The sequence below is a fragment of the Petaurus breviceps genome, unplaced genomic scaffold (genome assembly GCF_028583685.1).
Source record: "Petaurus breviceps papuanus isolate PSGF00001 unplaced genomic scaffold, PetGlider_PUasm1.0 214, whole genome shotgun sequence".
Classification (NCBI taxonomy): Eukaryota; Metazoa; Chordata; class Mammalia; order Diprotodontia; family Petauridae; genus Petaurus; species Petaurus breviceps.
The window spans coordinates 10,320,673-10,338,471 of record NW_027185863.1 but is presented as its reverse complement, the minus strand read 5'-3'; the positions used below and the strand labels follow the sequence as shown (position 1 = coordinate 10,338,471).

The 17,799-nt window shown below is 36.0% G+C and overlaps 1 protein-coding gene across 3 annotated transcripts in view; it reads left to right on the top strand.

Moving 5' to 3' along the window:
- The window catches only part of TMCO3 (transmembrane and coiled-coil domains 3), an 84,386-nt gene extending 71,293 nt beyond the window's left edge, over nt 1-13,093 (top strand). For 2 of the 3 annotated variants that reach the window (XM_069094071.1, XM_069094072.1), the window contains exons 11-13: nt 2,903-2,982; nt 4,877-5,026; nt 12,215-13,093. In XM_069094071.1, the coding sequence (XP_068950172.1) occupies nt 2,903-2,982; nt 4,877-5,026; nt 12,215-12,328 (344 nt within the window). In that variant the 3' untranslated portion in view covers nt 12,329-13,093. Of the gene's footprint in view, nt 1-2,902; nt 2,983-4,876; nt 5,027-12,214 lie in introns of those variants that run through there. The other variant, XR_011169435.1, reaches the window with a different exon arrangement.
- The last annotated feature ends 4,706 nt before the right edge of the window (nt 13,094-17,799 follow it).

Here is a 17,799-nt window from a genome sequence, read left to right as displayed (position 1 = left end):
TGTTGCTCTCCAATAAGATAATAAAAATTTTGCATATTTTTGCTTGGGTTATTTAGTTCTAATTATACAAAAGGTAGTTTATGTTAATCATCTCTATGTGGTCAATTGATAAAAATTTATCTAAAAATAGCCTATTAAGTCATTTTAGGGACTTTTCTGGGTTAATCTGCTAATGAAGTAAAATTATATCAGGCAAGTGGATGTTAATTAAATAGGAAAGTACCTTAACTTTGTTCATTAACTCCAAAAGCCAATGCTTTTGTGGGACTAAATGATTCAAATACCTTCTTAATGATTATTTTTTAATAAGTGAATTTTCTTCTAGAACCTTTTTTGGTTTTAAGGACAGAGAAAAAAGACTCTTAGTATATAACCTAAAAAACACCATAGAAGAAATGGCTAATTCAAATAAAACCTTTGGAAATAAAGTGATTTAAATAAAGCTCTGTTTTAGAGTTACATAAAGGAGACTGGTTTTACTATCTTAAGTACCTTGTCAGTGAGTAATATATATATGCTTGCTTATTGTTATAATTAATTTCTAATAACTTTTAATTCCTTGGATTTTTTAAAAGAAGAATGATTATTCACTTTTCCCAAAGCCTAAGAACTGCCTCTATATTTCTACTCTATTAAGATATTTTCCTCTTTGTCAAAACCTCCTTTATCTATAGAGCTTTTAAAAATTACTATTTTTATTGTTATTTTTTCCCTTCCTCTTTTCCCTTGCTGGTCGATGTTTTCATTCTAACAGGACTGATGTGGGCATGAATTATTTAAGCATCACAGTTCTGTTAGTCACTATACTTGGCAACTATCAGTAATCTTTGAGATTGTTGCCTTTTTTTATTAATTAAAAAATGACCAAGGTAATCTGTGACAAAGCTAATTAGAATCTAGATATCCTTCTGAAATTTCTCTCTTGTTTATTCAGTTAAATATTGTGTGCTTCATCTACTATATTGTGTACTGTGGAGGATGCAGAAAAGAATAAGATATGTTCCCTGTTCTGAGGAGTTTATATTGTAGAGATAAGGTTTAATGAAATCACGGATTTTTGCTGTCATATGTTTCAGGAAGAGAGGTTTGTAAAAAAAGATGCTTTGTAAATAATTGAAAAGGCTTCCCCTTCAGCTTTCAAGTTTAGGGCTTATATTAATTCCAAGGAAAGACTAACTAGTTCTTCCTACAAATCTTTACTATTTCTGGTCTATCTAAACTCCACAGCAGATCTTGTGTCCTTCCCCTTTTTTTCATTCACATGCCCTCTGTTTTAATTGAGCCCCTCTTTCCTCTTACCAAGGCTGGTGGAGTAACCCCCACTTGGTCATTGTGCTGCCAGATTTTTCCCTCTCCCATAAATCCTTCTGCACAGCTCATAGTCACCCAACCCTCCTAAAATCCATAACTCCATGTTGCATCTGGGATGAAAATACATCTCTTCAGCTTGGCATTTGCAATCCTCCACAGTCTAACTACCTCTTTAGTCCTAGATCACAGTACTTCTCTTCACATAATCTTCCCCCTTCCAGTCAAACTTGGCTCCTGTCTATTCCCCACATGGACATTCCCTCTCCATTCACAAGTGCTTCTCACATGCCTGAACTGGGTTTTCCCTCACTTCACTTGGTAGAACTCCAAAGCATAACTCAGTTTTACCTCCCACACAAGTCTTTTTCTGGTCTCTCCAGGTTGTTAGCACTGGCTCTTTTGAAATTACTTTGTATCTGCTTACTTGTTTAAATGGTGTATCTCCAGGAGAATGTAAGCTCCTCGAGGGCAAAAACTATTTGTTTTGTCCTAATGTCCTAATAAACCAGCATATTGCCTTACACATAGCAAGAACTTAATAAAGATTTGTTCAGTTGGAGAATATTGACCGCAGAAGAAGCGCGTTGGAGCATAGGCAGCCCTGTGTCCCCATTCTAAGGAAAGCAGGAAGATGTGACTTATAAGGAGGGATAGGAACAAAAAATCAACTGGACAGGAATAGAGTGAGCACTGAGCAGCTCTTTCACCAAACAGTGTAGAGCAGTTGAATGCTCAGTCATTTGTTTATAGAGGTGTTGTACTTAGAGAAGCCTCTGTTGGAAGTGTAGTGCTGTGTAAAAGCAGAGTGGGGGCGTGGAATTATGGTATTCTAGCTGTGTGTTGAGGTAGTTGTACAAGACAAATATTTTTCTTGCTCTCTCTGAATTTGTGTATAAATACTGAGTACAGAAAGTATGTCAGTAGATACAGTATAGTTTTCAATGATAGGTTCTCATGAGGTATAGGGTTTAGTTCAGTGTAACAAAGTATTGATGGATAGTAGTATTGACCCTATATTGTATTTTTTTCACAACTAAATTTCCTTGTGATTATTTCTTTGCAGACAGACATTAATAAGTATATCTTGATTGCAAGAAACTAATGAAGGAGAATTGGAATAAGCTTGTTTCTCATGATTGGATCCATTTTTTTCCAGAAGATGAGGGAACACATTTTCCTAGTTAAATTAACCAAAATTTTTTTTTTTTTAGTTAGAATGGGGAAGCACAGGGAATGGAACTGGTAATTGCATATTTCATGATTGCTTAGTCATTCAGGTAGGAGGATTTTAAATCCCCAAGCCCCCAATTTATCTTATAGCAATTATTGGTAAAAAAAAAAAAAGTTTGGGGTATTCTTTTAAGGACAGTGTATATAAGTACAATTGTTTTAGCTGTTAAGAAATTTAGAAATACTTATGGAAGTAAATATTGAAAACTAAAAATGACTAGAATTCAAGTCTTCTAGTGATATTTATAGTAAAAATACCTAAATTTTTTTTAAAAAAGAAATTTAGAAGTAAACCTTTTGTGGCCTATTTAGGTATAGAAAAAGTATAAGAAATTAATTTGTTCTTTCCTTTTTATCACAGGTCTCCATGTTTTTCCCACGTTTGTAATATATGAACTCACCGTTTTGATGTTCCTTACCTTGTCAGTGGTTATAATGAAGGTATAATTTTTATTAGCAGCTTTATTTTTTCATTTCCAGTAAAATGGATACTATCCTTTTATTTTGTCATACAGTTCTGTCTTCTTTAGTACTGCAATTATTAATGTTAATCATTTACATTTACATGGTGCCTATAGTTTATCAATCACTTTTTTTAAAATAAAGCAATTGGGGTTAAGTAACTTGCTCAAGGTTACATGGCCAGTTGTTTTTGTGTGGGTGCCAAGTATCTGAGGCTGGAACCGATCCCAGGTCTCCCGACGCCAGGGCCGATGCTCTTATTCACTGTGCCACCTGGCCGCCCCGATCAATCACTTTTCTTACAGCACCTTATGTGAAATGGTTGGAGCAAGTATTATTCTCCCCATTTTACAGATGAAGAGATAGACTTATGCGAAGAAATGGCATCTAAGAAGTAAATGAAACCCAAAACCAGGTGTTCTGGCTACATTGAGAAAAAGAAAAGCAAAGTAGAGATGGATCATTGGATTGTAGCCTTGTAGCTAATCCTAAATGTCACCTAATCTAACACTTTTACAGATGGGAAAACTGAGGTACAATGAGGTTAAATTTTTTGCTGAATTTGACATCAATAGTATCAGAGCCAAGATTCAAACTCAGGTTCTCTTATTCCAAACCTGGTTCTTTTTCCAGTGTACCACATTGCTGTCTAATTAGTGGCAGAGGTGGGACTAGAATTCAAGTGTTCTAGCGATTATTTGCATTTGGGGTTATCTTCTGGCAAAAGTCCAGGTGTCTAAAGTTACTGACTAACATACATTTAATTTACTGACTGTTTTGACATCTCAGTTCTCATATGCCATGCTTCACTTGTATATAACCCACATGTCAGCAGATAAGGCTTTGCATCCTAGCTTTCAAGAGAGTCTGAGAAAGAAAACTCCATGCTAGACTGTTGTTTTATATTAATCTAATATTCCTAGCATGGATAGTGGGTTTATGATAAGAGTAATCACAGGATCATAGATCCAGAGCTAGAAGGGACCTGAGAGAGACCCTTTGTTGTAACTCCCTCACCTTTCAGATGAGGAACATGAGGTCTAGAGAGGTGACATGATTTGTCCAAGGTCACACTCTGACATGGTCAGCTTTAGAGATAGGATGTGAATCCAGGTCCTCTGCATTCAGACCCATTGCTCTTTCCACAGGCCAGAGGTTGGGATGAGGAAAGTAAATTAACACCCCAGTTTTTCATAGTAAAATATATTGCCTTAAAAAATGTAGGGGGTAGTTGCTATCACCAGCCAGTATTTGGGTACTTTAGCTGTATTTTGTCACAGAAGCTGGTTGTTAGTTTAAAAAAAAAAAAGCTATGATTAACTCTGTTGGGCTAGTAATTGATATTATTTGGATTTGGATTATAGCATCATCAATACCATATGCCAGATTGGACTGGGTTTGGCATGGTTGAAAAGTGAGGCCCTGACAATAGGGTGATGATTGAAGGACATTCTTAATGATATTTTATCAATCTGGACTAATATTTTTTATTTTATACTTGATAGGCCTTCTAACTAGATAGTTTTCAGGATTGTAAAATTGTTCTAAAAGATTTTCATGATGCATAAGGTGTAATAAAAAATTTTTAAGATAAAAAATTTAATTAGCATCAGCTGATGGGAAGTTGCCAGGTGGCTCAGCGACTCCCAATTTGTCTTTTGTTCTTCACGCTTTCGTTACAGTAATTCCTCATACTTTTATTAATCATAATAATATTTATACTGCTTTGGGAAAATAAAGTGCATTCACATGAAATCTCAGTTTAATATATGTCTCATTTGACTTTCTGATTTTCTGTGTGGTTTTTATATATTAATTGCAAGTTTCTTGTTTGAACATTTCAAAAATAATAATATGACTGTTGCTCTCAAAGTTTGTTTTGGCAGTGCTTGTCTTATCCCTTATTCTGCCAAAGAGCAGTCAGTACATCAAATGGATTGTCTCCGCTGGACTGGCACAAGTCAGTGAGTTTTCTTTTGTTCTGGGAAGTAGAGCACGAAGAGCAGGAATCATCTCTCGAGAGGTAAACTTGCATTAGCTCTTGGTGTTTTAGAAATGCTTCATGATCAATCTAATCGTTCTTAGGATAACACTATGACATCATATTCTGACTTGAAATAGGGAGACCATGAGAGCAAAGTTGTTTTTAATTGAAGAGATGTGAGAAATAAGAAAAAAGAATCTTCATGTACTAGTGAAATCATAAATCCAGACACCCTACCTCAAACCATCCTATAGTTTATCAAACCCCAAGTCGTGGAAGTTGTGCTAAATGAGTTGAGCAGAGACAGTCTTACTTTCACATTTTGTATTTCCAGTACATGATTAAAAATACTTACTGACTGGATGATTTGTTCAAGATTATAGTTTTGATTAGAGTTAAGAGCTGGATCTGCTGCTTCTGTGCTAAGGTGGTATACTTTTTCATTTGGGCTGTGTTGATTTTTTTTGTTACAGTTAGCAAGCATGTGATATAAGTTTTATACAAGATATGATAATTTAGTAACTCCTAACTACTGGTAGATAAGATGAAGGGCTTAGACTTAGATCTAGAAGAAAGTTTAAGGTTCTCTAGTCTCGGCCAAAGTGGTTAAGTGACTTGCCTACTATCACTCAGGTAACATGACAGGATCCAGATTTGAATGCAGGTTTCCTGACTACTTACTCATCTAGCATTGTTTTGACTGCGCTTCACAGTTCATCTCTTAAGACTAGTTCAAATATGAAATTCCTTCATGTGATTCTTTTGTTCACCATGAGAAATGAGTGAGAAGCCCACAGGATAAATAGCCCTATGACTTAGGCTTTTATTGTGTAGAAAACATAACAGATTAAAAGCCATAAGGCCTGGGTATTCCCTACTTTCCAAATTAGGCTAGGGTCTTTCTCCCTTTAAAACAAAATATTTAGGAACACTGAGGCTTATACAGTTTCAGTAGGTAAGAATTAAAAAACCACTGATGATATTATTCTTTTATCTATATATCATAAAGTTTTTATGCTTCAAAAAATTCCCTTCTCTTCCCATCAGAATTGCTATAGTTTAATTGAATGTAGGCTCTTTCCTTCTAAGAGCTTTGGTAAACATAGGCTTTGCCTTTTAGCTACTATAGGCATATTAATTTGTATTTATTCCCTTGGTCACCTGTTATATTTACAGGTAGCTAATGAGACCCTTTGTCTCTCCTTTTCCCTTTCTAGAAGTCTCTCTGTTACTGTAGGTAGGTATCTATGTTTCTGTCTCTTAGGCTGTATTTTCTCTCCTACTATTCCAATTTATTCCATCTTTTATTTCTTCTGTAACTATAAAATAGTAGTGAAGTTATTTGGCTTTGTTATATTTATAGAATAAAATTGTGTATTCCTTATTATTTAAAAAGTTGATTGGAAAATGCTTTTAAGAATGTTTCTGATGGCGGAGTAGAAGCAGAACCTCCGAGTGGCTCCGGCCTCCACCTTCCCCAATCCATGTAAAAAGGGGACTCTGAACAAACTTTGGAGCTGCAGAACCCACAAAATGACACAGAGAAGCTAACCTCCTGCTGAGGACAGCCCGGCAGGCTGATTCCTGGCCAGTGCAGCACTCTGGGAACCAAGCCCAGGCCCGCTTGAGCCAGAGGTTTTAGCCCCAGGGCGGGTCTGGCCAGCCAACAGCTGGAGGGACTCCAGATCAGCAGCAGCTGTGGCCATCTCCAGAATTATCAACACATAGATGCTAAGGACAAAATGAGAGGTCAGTGCAGTCTGGACTTTGGGACCAGTAAGTCCTTGGCTTTTGCCCCCTGGGCAAGAAGCTGCTGGCAAAGCCAGCCAGTGCCATGTGGCAGCTTCAGCTCCTGGCCTGCAGAGTGTAGGGGGACCAAGCGACCAGTCTGAGGGGTCATCGCTCTAGCTTTAACCTGCTTGAATCTGGATTGCAGTCTAGGATGGAGGTCCTGGGGTATGTGTCCAGCTTGCCAAAGCGTGTGGAGGCCTCAGAGAGGGCACCCATCTAATACCTCCAGCAGCTGAGAAAACCCCAGCGTTTGGGAAGAAAGCTCCCCTGTCTGGTAGCAGAGTCCTACTGTGGCAAAAAACCTAGGGGTCAGGTGACTGAGAGGTGACATGACCAGGCAAAGGAAACAAAACAGACAGAAGATTCCAACATTACACTCCTATTTTGGGGACAAAAAGGAGCAAAGCATGGAACAGGAGGAAGACAGTGAAATCAGAACTCCTGCACCAAAAGCTTCAAAGGAAAATACGAGCTGGTTACAGGCCATAAAGGACCTTAAGAAGTAGGTAAGAAAAGTGGAGGAAAAATTGGGAAGAGAAATGAGAACAATGCAAGAAAATTATGAAATGAGAGTCAACAGCCTGACTGAGGAAAATAATACCTTAAAAAATAGACTAACTCAATTGTTAAAAGAGGTTCAAAAAGGCAATGAGGAGAAGAATGCCTTAAAAAGCCAAATTTGCCAGATGGAAAAAGAATGTCAAAAGCTCACTGAGGAGAATCATTCCTTCAGAATTAGATTGGAGCAAATGGAAGCTAATGACTTTATGAGAAATCAAGATGCTGTTAAACAGATCCAAACAAATGAAAGAATAGAAGGCAATGTGAAATATCTCATGGGAAAAACCACTGACCTGGAAAATAGATCCAGGAGAGATAATTTAAAAATTATTGGACTACCTGAAAGCCATGATCAAAGAAAGAACCTAGAAATCATCCTCCAGGAAGTTCTCAAAGAAAACTGCCCTGATGTTTTAGAACCAGAGGGCAAAATAGAGGTTGAAAGAATCCACCGATCACCTCCTGAAAAAAGATTCCGAAAAGAAAACTCCTAGGAATATTATAGCCAGGTTCCAGAATTCCCAGATTAAGGAGAGAATATTATAAGCAGCCAGGAAGAAACAATTTGAATATTGTGGAAGCACAATCAGGATAACCCAGGATCTGGCAGCTTCTACACTGAGGCATCAAATGGCTTGGAATATGATATTCCAGAGGTCAAAGGAACTGTAATTAAAACCACCTACCCAGCAAAACTGAGTATCACGTTTCAGGGGAAAATATGGTCATTTAGTGGAATGGAGGACTTTCAAGCATTCTTGATGAAAAAACCAGAGTTGAATAGAAAATTTGACATTCAGATACAAGAAGCAAGAGAAGCATGAAAAGGTAAACAGGGAAAAGAAATCATAAGGAACTTATCAGATTTTAACTATTTACATTCCTACATGGAAAAATGATAATTGTAAGTTATGAAATTTTTCTCAGTATGAGAATAGTTGAAGGGAATAGAAATATATATGTATATATATGAGGGTATATGGGCATATGAATACATATGTGAATGTGTGTATATATGTTTACAGTTATACATGGATAGAGGGCACAGGACCAATTTAACAGGAAGGGATGATACTTAAAAGGTGAAATTAAGAGGGGAGAGAGGAATATAATGAGAGGAGATGGGGAGAGACAGAATGGGGTATACTATCTCATATAGAAGAGGCAAGGGGAAATGGTGACAATGGAGGGGAAGAATAGGAAGGCAAAAGGGAATGGGACAACCTTATTCTCATTGAATTTAGCTTGGTGAGGGAATGAAATACACACTAAATAGGGTATCTCACCCTACAGGAGAGTAGGGGAGAAAGGGATCAGAGGATGGAAGGGAGGGCAGGCTGGGGGGTAGGGAAGTTGGAGGCACCCACTTTTGAAAAGGGGTGGGTGGGATCAAAGTAGAGAATAGAACAAGTGGGATGTGGGATAGGAGGGAGGGAAATATAGTCAGTCTTTTACAATATATCTACTATGTTATTATTTTGCATTAGCTAGACATGTACAACCTATACTGAACTGCTTATCTTCCCAGTAAGGGTGGGTGACAAGGGAGGAAGGGATTGAATCTGGAATTCAAAGTTTTATAATCAAATGTTTAAAAATATATATATATATATATATATATATATATATACTATTATTAATACTATTTTACATGTAATTGGGAAATAAGATATACAGGCACTGGGGCATAGAGATCCACCATACCCTACTGGAAAAGTCAAAAGGAGGAGAAAATATGGGAGAGAGCAGATTGGAGGAGGGGATATCCTGTGGGACTGCTATTGTGGGGTGGTGGGTGGGGGAAAAACGGGGAGAAAATTTGTAACTGAAAATCTTGCGGAAATGAATGATGTAAATCACAAGTTTAAAAAAAAAGGATGTTTCTTTAAATTTAATATTTTTCCAGTTTAGATTAAAAGTTGTAATAAGTCCTTTAAGTGTCACCAACTGTCTTCTGCTTGCATGTTTGTTTCATGGGCCCAGAGAGGGACAGTGGGTAGAGAGCAGCTGGGGCATCATGTCTAACTCCTCCTGGCGGAGGTGCCAGATGGAATGTGACCTCTCCATGAAGGAAGGTGTGGCTGCCTCATGCTGGGAGAGACCCTGTGCTGTGCTCAGGAGTTAGTCTGTCACTATCCTCTCTGCTGACTCAGCCTGAGGAGAGATGAACAAGTTCCATGAACAAGCTTTGAGAGGTTCAGGGACCTTGTTCCACCTAAACCTCCTCACACCTCCACAGCCTCTACTCTCCAGGGAGGGAAAACCCACCTCCATTCTACTTTCCTGCTCCTCTTTTTGTTAGGATAGTGGCCCTTAATGCATTTTGGCTCGGAGTGAGGAAACCGTATTAAATCCCTTAGCCCCTCTGAGCATGTTTCCTCATCTGTAGAATGACCTCATGGGAGCTCAAAGGTGCCCCAATAGTCATTTGGTCCAGTCAGGCGGTTACCAAAGATTTATGAAGTATTTGTCAGGTGCCAGGTACCATGCAAGGCCCTACAAGTACTGAAACAGTCCACACTCACAAAGGGCTTACATTCTAATGGGAGAGATACAATAAACACATACAACATAACGTGAATAATACAAAGATATACAAAACAATTGAGGCCAAGAAAGGTTAAATATTAAAGACAGGATGTGAACCCAGATCCTTTGTTTCTAGCTCCATAACATTTGTGAAGTTCTATTTGTTGTTGGGGGGTTTTCTTGTTTTATTTTTGCTTTTTTTTTTTTGGAGGGGGGAAGGCAGGGCAATTGGGGTTAAGTGACTTGCCCAAAGTCACACAGCTAGTAAGTGTCATGTGTCTGAGGCCAAATTTGAACTCAGGTCCTCCTGACTCCAGGGTTGGTGCTCTATTCACTGCGCCACCTAGCTGCCCCAATTTGTTGTTTATATGAGTCAAAATATGCTTCTCTTCCACTTTGGCCTTAGTTTTTCCCTCTTCTGCTATGTAAAACCGCAACTACCTGATAGCTCTTTTCTGGATATTAGCTAAGAAAGCTCTTTGCAATGCATAAGATGCTACTATTCATTTTATTCATAATGATTAGCATTTTTACAACTCCTTTCTAGACATTTATTCATTCCTCAGAATAAAATTATTAAACCAACTTAAATTGTCTAGCCTTTTGATCTTTTTGAATATTTTTACCTTTAGTTGAAATACTTTGAGTTTGCATTTAGCTTTAGGTTTGAAAGAAATATTAATAATAGCTAATAATAGCACTTTAAGGTTTGCAGTGCACTTTACTGAAGTTATCACATTTGATTTTCCTAATAACCCAGTGAGGTAAGTGCTATTTTTAACCCCCATTTTATAGATGAGGAAACTAAGGCAAAGAGGTTAAGTGATGTGTCCAGAGTCACGCAGTAAGTGACTGAGGTTGGATTTGAACTCGGGTCTTCTTGACCCCAAGCCACTGTTCCATTGAGTAGTATTAAGGATGAAGTGAGAATTGAGTTTTGCTTTAACTCATTCCAGTTTGTGACCCAGGAATAATCACTAAGAGGGGAGCAGCTTGGCATAGTGGATAGAACACTGGAGTTGGGTTCAAATTCTGCCTCAGATACCTAACTGTATAACCCTGGAAAGGCATGTGCCTCCACTGGTTCTCACTGTTCTGACTTGTAAAATCAGGGGGTTACACTTACTGACCTTCACGTTCTTCACTCTCAGCCCTAAATCTACAATCACTAGTAGAATTGCCATATTTTTATTATTCCAAACTCAGCCCATGATTCTCTTGTTGCACTTTGGTCAAGCCCTTTTGGTAAAGCAGCCCCAAGATTATGTAGTAGGAGTGATCACTCCCAGAAAGCCATCTTAGCAACTGGTTATGTATGCTTGCTCCCTAAAGAGGTTAGGTTCCTCCTGAAACATACAGTCAGGACATACCACTAACTCAAGATAAAATAAAACATTTCCTTGAAGGATGCTTACTTCCTCAACTCAGATTGTAACCCATCCACACCATCTCATCCTGTAGTTTTTGTCCATGTTCTACCATAAATCCTCTAAAATATAAATAGTTTTAATGTGCTAGAAGCCTTCCTTTTGGTCTTTATATGCTTTATGTGTACTAGTGGAACACATGAACTATCTGCCTTATGATATTCCTCACAAGGGAATCCTAAATATGGGTTCAAGCACAAGAAAATAATATTTCTTTCCCTTAAACACCAGTTTCCAGATGTATCAATCTTTAAGAGGTTCTGTAGTCCAAACTCTAATTTTACAGGGTAAAGAAAGGGAGAGGGTAAACTGAGGCCTGTTTCTGCTGTCATCACAACATTCTACCACTTCTTCCAAGTATACATTTCCTCATTGTACTTAGTAATATCCCCCTATTTCTAAAGTATGGGTCACCACTGGAAACAAGCAGCAGCTTTATTTTATGCATCTGTTTTGTTTTTATTTCCATTGTCTTTTGGCAATGGGACTGATAACTTTGACTCTGTGGAGATTGTATGGTTGTCTTTTTATATACAAAAGTATGCCTTTTATATATGAAACATGCATGTAGGTCTATTTTTATATTAATATATACTAAAATCTATCCTTTTAGATAGAGAATTTTGTTTAAAGGAAGCTCCATCCTCAACCCCATAGAAGAGAACCAAGAAATACTAAAAGAAATACTTCATGAGGCATTTTGATTTAAAAAGGAGACCCAAGAGGAAGAGATGTAGTGAGGTTCCGGTTTATTAAATTACTTATGTTATTTATTAAATTAATAATATATATATATTTTATAATTGTTCATTTATAATTCCATCCTATTTTAGTCCAAGATTCTATTTATCTTTGTGCTATGCTTTAATTTACTATATGAATCATAAAGAAGTAATGATTTTGCATTTCTCATTTTCAGGTCTACCTTCTTATATTGAGTGTAACTACTCTAAGTCTTTTACTTGCCCCAGCGTTATGGAAAGCTGCAATTATGAAATGTTTGCCAAGACCAGAAAGACGATTAAGTACCTGAAAACAAAGTATTCATCTCAGAATAATACATTACTTTGCAAATATAACAAATTCCAAATCTCTTTGCAGGAATTTGTGATGTACCTTCTTATGAGCCTTACATATATTTTAAAGTAATACAGACTATGTTAAATTATTAGTGTTTTGATGTTTGCACAGCTTACTAAATATGCTTTGTCATGTTTTAGACTCTTCCAAAAATAACTCATCTAGATTCCATTATGCACAGTAGAATTGCTTTAAAAAATAATGCATCATGCAAATCGCCTTGACTATTTTGCCTGAATGTGCCTTTTCCCCAAGTTTATTCCCATCTTCTCTTGTTAATTGTTCTATTTATTTACATTTTTGGTAGAAATAAAACTTAAAATATTTCTTATTTAATGGTGCCTGTGGTACCCTGTTAAAATAACTAAATTTACCTGTGTAATTTCTAGATTTGTCATCTGTAGGTCAAGTATTTATCATTAAAACAAGTGGTGTGAATGTCTATCTCGTGCAGATTTTGGCAGCTTAATTTTAATGTTTAAAATGCTCAAGACTTGTGTTCTAAAATCAGTGCCTATTTGCTTTTTATTATACCTCCTTTAAATGCTTATTTTAATGTTACCATATTCTTTTTAAAAATATATTTGAACTTTCAGTTGTGTATTGACTACATTCTTCAGTAAAAATGATCTTTGATCAGGGTACAATATTCTTGAACCTTCTTTTTTTTTGGAAATCTTGATTTACAAATTAAATTTTGATGCTGAGCAAATCCCTACATACTGTTTTTATTGATTTAAATAATTTCTTTACATGTTCACTTATTATTCCCTAAGAGAAAAAAACTTGCCTTTTAGAATGTCCAAGTTCTAACTATGGTACAAGAAAAAATGCTTCTTTATGTTCTGTTTTAAGAAATCACATGTAAGAAAATCTGAACCTACAGATTGACAGGCTACGTAGTGATGCTGTTTATTCCAAGAAAATATTTTGCTTTACAAAATGGTTTATCTATTTTATATGAGAGATGTCCTACTTACAAGATGTTTAAAGCTTGGCAAAGCTAATTGCAAATGAGAGTCTCAGTTGTACAGCAGAAAAGAAAAGTTACAAATTTTGTTAGTAGCCAATGCCAATTCAAAATTAATCAGCAATAGAAATGAAAACATCTTGTATTATTTGTCAAGATAGATTAAATTTATAAGAATTTTTAAATTCAAAGGAATATATAAGATGTGTTTACTTCAAAAGGTGAACTGCATCTACATTTGTTTATGATAAACTTGACAAACATTCCAAATACTACACCATTGTTTGGTGCCATTTTACCCCACTCGTGTTTTTAGTATATTAAAGCAACATGTGAGTAATGTAAATGGGGCTAATTTTACCTAGAAGCAGTTATAAAGCTATTATCTGGAAACCTGGTTAGTGTCATGCCAGTTTGAAAAGAATACTTAAATAAGAAATCCTATAAAGAATGTCATGTTAACACATTTAAATACAATATGTTCGTTACCTCCTGAAATTTTCATATGCAAAACTATTTTCAAGGGAAGTTAAATGAATGAATGAGTAATATGGGCTATTGTGATATTTGGGAAACCTAAGATTTTAGCAGCCTTGCGGATAGCTAGGACTAATAGTAATTTATGGCTCACCAACTTTTAAAAATAATACTTCTGATTACAACTGTATTTTATGCAATAGCTGCAGTTGTAAAAAGTTGTATGTGTTTTTTATTTTGAGTAAGTAAAATATTTTAAATGCATCAGGAACTCTTGTCCTTACAAGTAATTGTATTTCTTTTGAAGAATTATTTTAAAAAGTGAATAGCTAGTACTGATGTTTTTCATAAATTCAGATTTGTATATATTAAGTTTGCTTATAGTTGACCACCCTTTTCTTCTCCTTCCAGTAAAACTAGTGTACTTTACACAGTTTCTGCAAAAGTGACAAGATTGTTCTTTTTTTTTTTTTAGTTTCAGCTACAAAATGGGGTTACAATATAGAAATACTGAAATACTTTAATAATTTTACGGTGTTAATTTTGTACAGATTTGAACCTGCTTTCACAGCTTGTGAAAACCATCTTAACATAAGTGAAAATGTGACATCAGAATCTTCATTTTTAAAAATATTTCTTTGTGCTATTTTAGTGCTTATTTATTTAAAAGGCAAAGCTTTGTAGTGGTCTATTTTTAATTTATTCTAGAATGAGAATACTAGTAGAATTTAGGTTTTGCTTAGACTGACAAATTTAGATGACTCCTTTTTAGACAGCAAAGAATTAAATTTTATTCATTAAGGCAATTTACTAAAATTTTAGAGGCACTGTTATTTTGTCTAAATTAAATATCTTTGTGCAGAAGGCTACATAGAAATGTAAGTTCTTTTCATGTGTACTGTAGGATTTCTTGTTAAAGAAGTCTAAAATATAAATACTGAGGCAAGGATTGTTCATATAATAAATTTGTTTAAAGAAAAATCTGGAAAATCTTTTTGTGCATTTAAAAACTTGTCACTTTTGTTTGTACAGAATAATGCAATCATTACCTCATTACCACGAAGGTTTCAATATAACTCTGGGGCAAATCTTCCTCCCCTTCCCCTTTCCTACACACTTTTAAGAACCTTATAAAACTTAAAATGTATGTGTGAATGTTATAGATTTAAGGAAACAAGATCTTGTACATGATTTTGATACTATTATTAGTCACTTGTATAATTTATCAGGTAAAAGTTGAGAATGGTATCACTTTGGATCTTCTTACCTTAATCAGTCATTTGTTAACCACCTATTACATATTAGACACTAGGGATAAAAAGACAGAAGAAAAAAACAATCCCTGCTCTCAAATATTGAAACTTGGGGATCATTATGATAGCCAAAATGGATAAAACAAAGTTATCTGTCCTAAGTATTAGTATATTACTTTTTTTTTCAAACACACCCACACATGTGAACAGGATGGGTAATGCCATCATTTGTATTTGGTGTGTTTTGTTATATATGGTTGGAGCAGCATTTTGTTTTATATAGGCTGGGTTGCTTTTCCTCTAAAGGAGTAGATGGACACTTTTCGTGCCTCAGGGATTAGGAGTTGAACCAGTGATGTGGTTTATTGGTCTTATGAAGTATTAAAAAGCATGGCCTATTAGAACTTAGTCCACATCAAGTTTGACAGAATTCCCAGTACTCAGAATCAACATAAAGCTCTGAATGTTGCCATTAATGTGACAGATGGGGAAGCAGAAGGGAGCTCCTATCCACTTCAATCAATGTATCCTTATTGATCCTTTTTATGGTCAAGTAAACTTCTTGTCAAATATTTTATGGCCCACAAGTGCCTGATTGCATTCCTATCCTAATTCTTTTTTTTTTAATTCAATTTTTAATTTATTAATTTGTTTCCTTTTAGTTTACAGGATTCAATTCCACAATTCCTTGAATTTCACATTTTGACCCCCTCCTTCCCCTCCCCCCCATGGTGTCTTATAATCAAGTATAGGATCTGTAAATACTTTCACATTATACAATGGTCAGGTTATAAGGATGGATTGTACCAGCTGGAATGGTAAAGAGGACATAAAATCAAATAAGAGAACGAAAAAGATCAGGTATTTTGCTTCCACCTGGATATAAATTTAGTTCTTTCTAGTTCTTTCTCTGGATGCACGTTTTTCTCTCCATCATGCGTCTTTTGGGATTGACTTATATCCCTGCATTGTTGAGAAGAGTCCAGTCTATCAAAGTTGGTCATCACACATACGTTGTGTCTGTAATTGTGTACAAATTCCTCCTGGTTCTACTCTTCTCACTCAGCATCAGTTCTTTTAAGCCTCTCCAGGTAAATATGAAGACCACCTACTCCCCGTTTCTTATAGCACAATAATATTCCATAACATGCATATACCACACCTTGTTCAGCCATTCCCCAATTGATGGACACCCTCTTAATTTCCAATTCTTTGCCACAACAAAAAGAGCTGCTATAAACATTTTTGTACATATGGGTCTTTCTCCCATTTCTATGATCTCTTTGGGATATAACCCTAGGAGTGGTATTGCTGGATCAAAGGGTATGAAAGTATTTATAGCCCTTTGGGCATAGTTCCAGATTGCTTTCCAGAAAGGCTGGATCAGTTCACAACTCCACCAACAATGCATTAGTGTTCCAGTTTGCCCACATCCTCTCCAGCATCCTGTCCTAATTCTGAACCATTGGACTAGCCTGACCTAAATTAGACTTGGCTCAGAACAGTATCCTGCATGAGATAGTCATTATCACGTGATTTGAGGATAAGGGGGTCCTCCATGAGGATCAATATTATCTTGCCCAGAACTAGACCATGTGAGTTCCTAGTCATTTCCAAGCTATGCTGCCTTCCTTCTCCCATAAGAACTCAATTTATGCCTTTAGGACCCTGGGTTTTATTTGGTAAGCTTTCACCTCAGCCATTGCTAACAATTCTGCATTCTTCCAGCACTTTTATTTCCTCCCACCAGAGTCCTGCCTAACCATTTCCAAACAATGCCACAGCACAGCATAACCTATCCCTTCCCCTTTTCTCCTCATTCCAACTCTCATTCCCCTTTATGTCTTCCCTTTTAAAAGCTTCTTTGTTTTTCATTCATTTATGAAATACAGTGTACATATAATATTCATATAGAGTCTTACATGCCCAACGTAATTTATCAAATAGTCCTTGTTTTAACTGAACTGGGAATTGAATATAGAAGTAAGAATTTCTCATCATTGGGGGACAACCATACATTTAGTAGCTCAGTCTCCATGATCAATGAGATCAAGGAAGGAGTATAAAATGGGAGAAATGGGTTTTAAGCATTAGTGTGAAAAAGACCTGGGTTTGCAAGCTCAATATGACTAAACTGTAGCATGGCAACCCAAAACGGTAGAATGACCTTGGCACTAATGCCCAACAGATTTTCAAAGATGACAGAAGATAAATGGAAAATATTTTCAGAACTCTGACAAGATCAACACACTAATGTGCTATGAATTGGATGAGCTTCTGGAAAAGAGTTTGGAATTGCAATTAACAAAAGTTACTTTGACCTATAAATGCCACTATTAAGTCTATATCCCCAAGGAGAACAAAGAAGGAGAGGTATACAAAACTATTCAGCACTTTTTATAGTAACCAGAACTGGAAGGAAAATGGGTATTAATTGATTGGGAGAAGTGTCAAAGCAAATTGTGGTATGTGAATGTAACAAAATAATGTTCCGTAAGATGAATATGAAGAATTCAAAGAAACTTGGGAAGATTAGTATGAATTCATAAAGTGAAATAAGCAGAACAGAGTGAACAGTTTGTATAACAACCACAATAACAGAGAAAACCAACTTTAAAGTACACTTGCATTTATTAAAACGTATAAAATCCTTTTGAGTATTTTTCTTTTTAAGTCAAATATTTAGAACTAATATTCATCAGTTGCTGTGCTAGGCACTAGGCA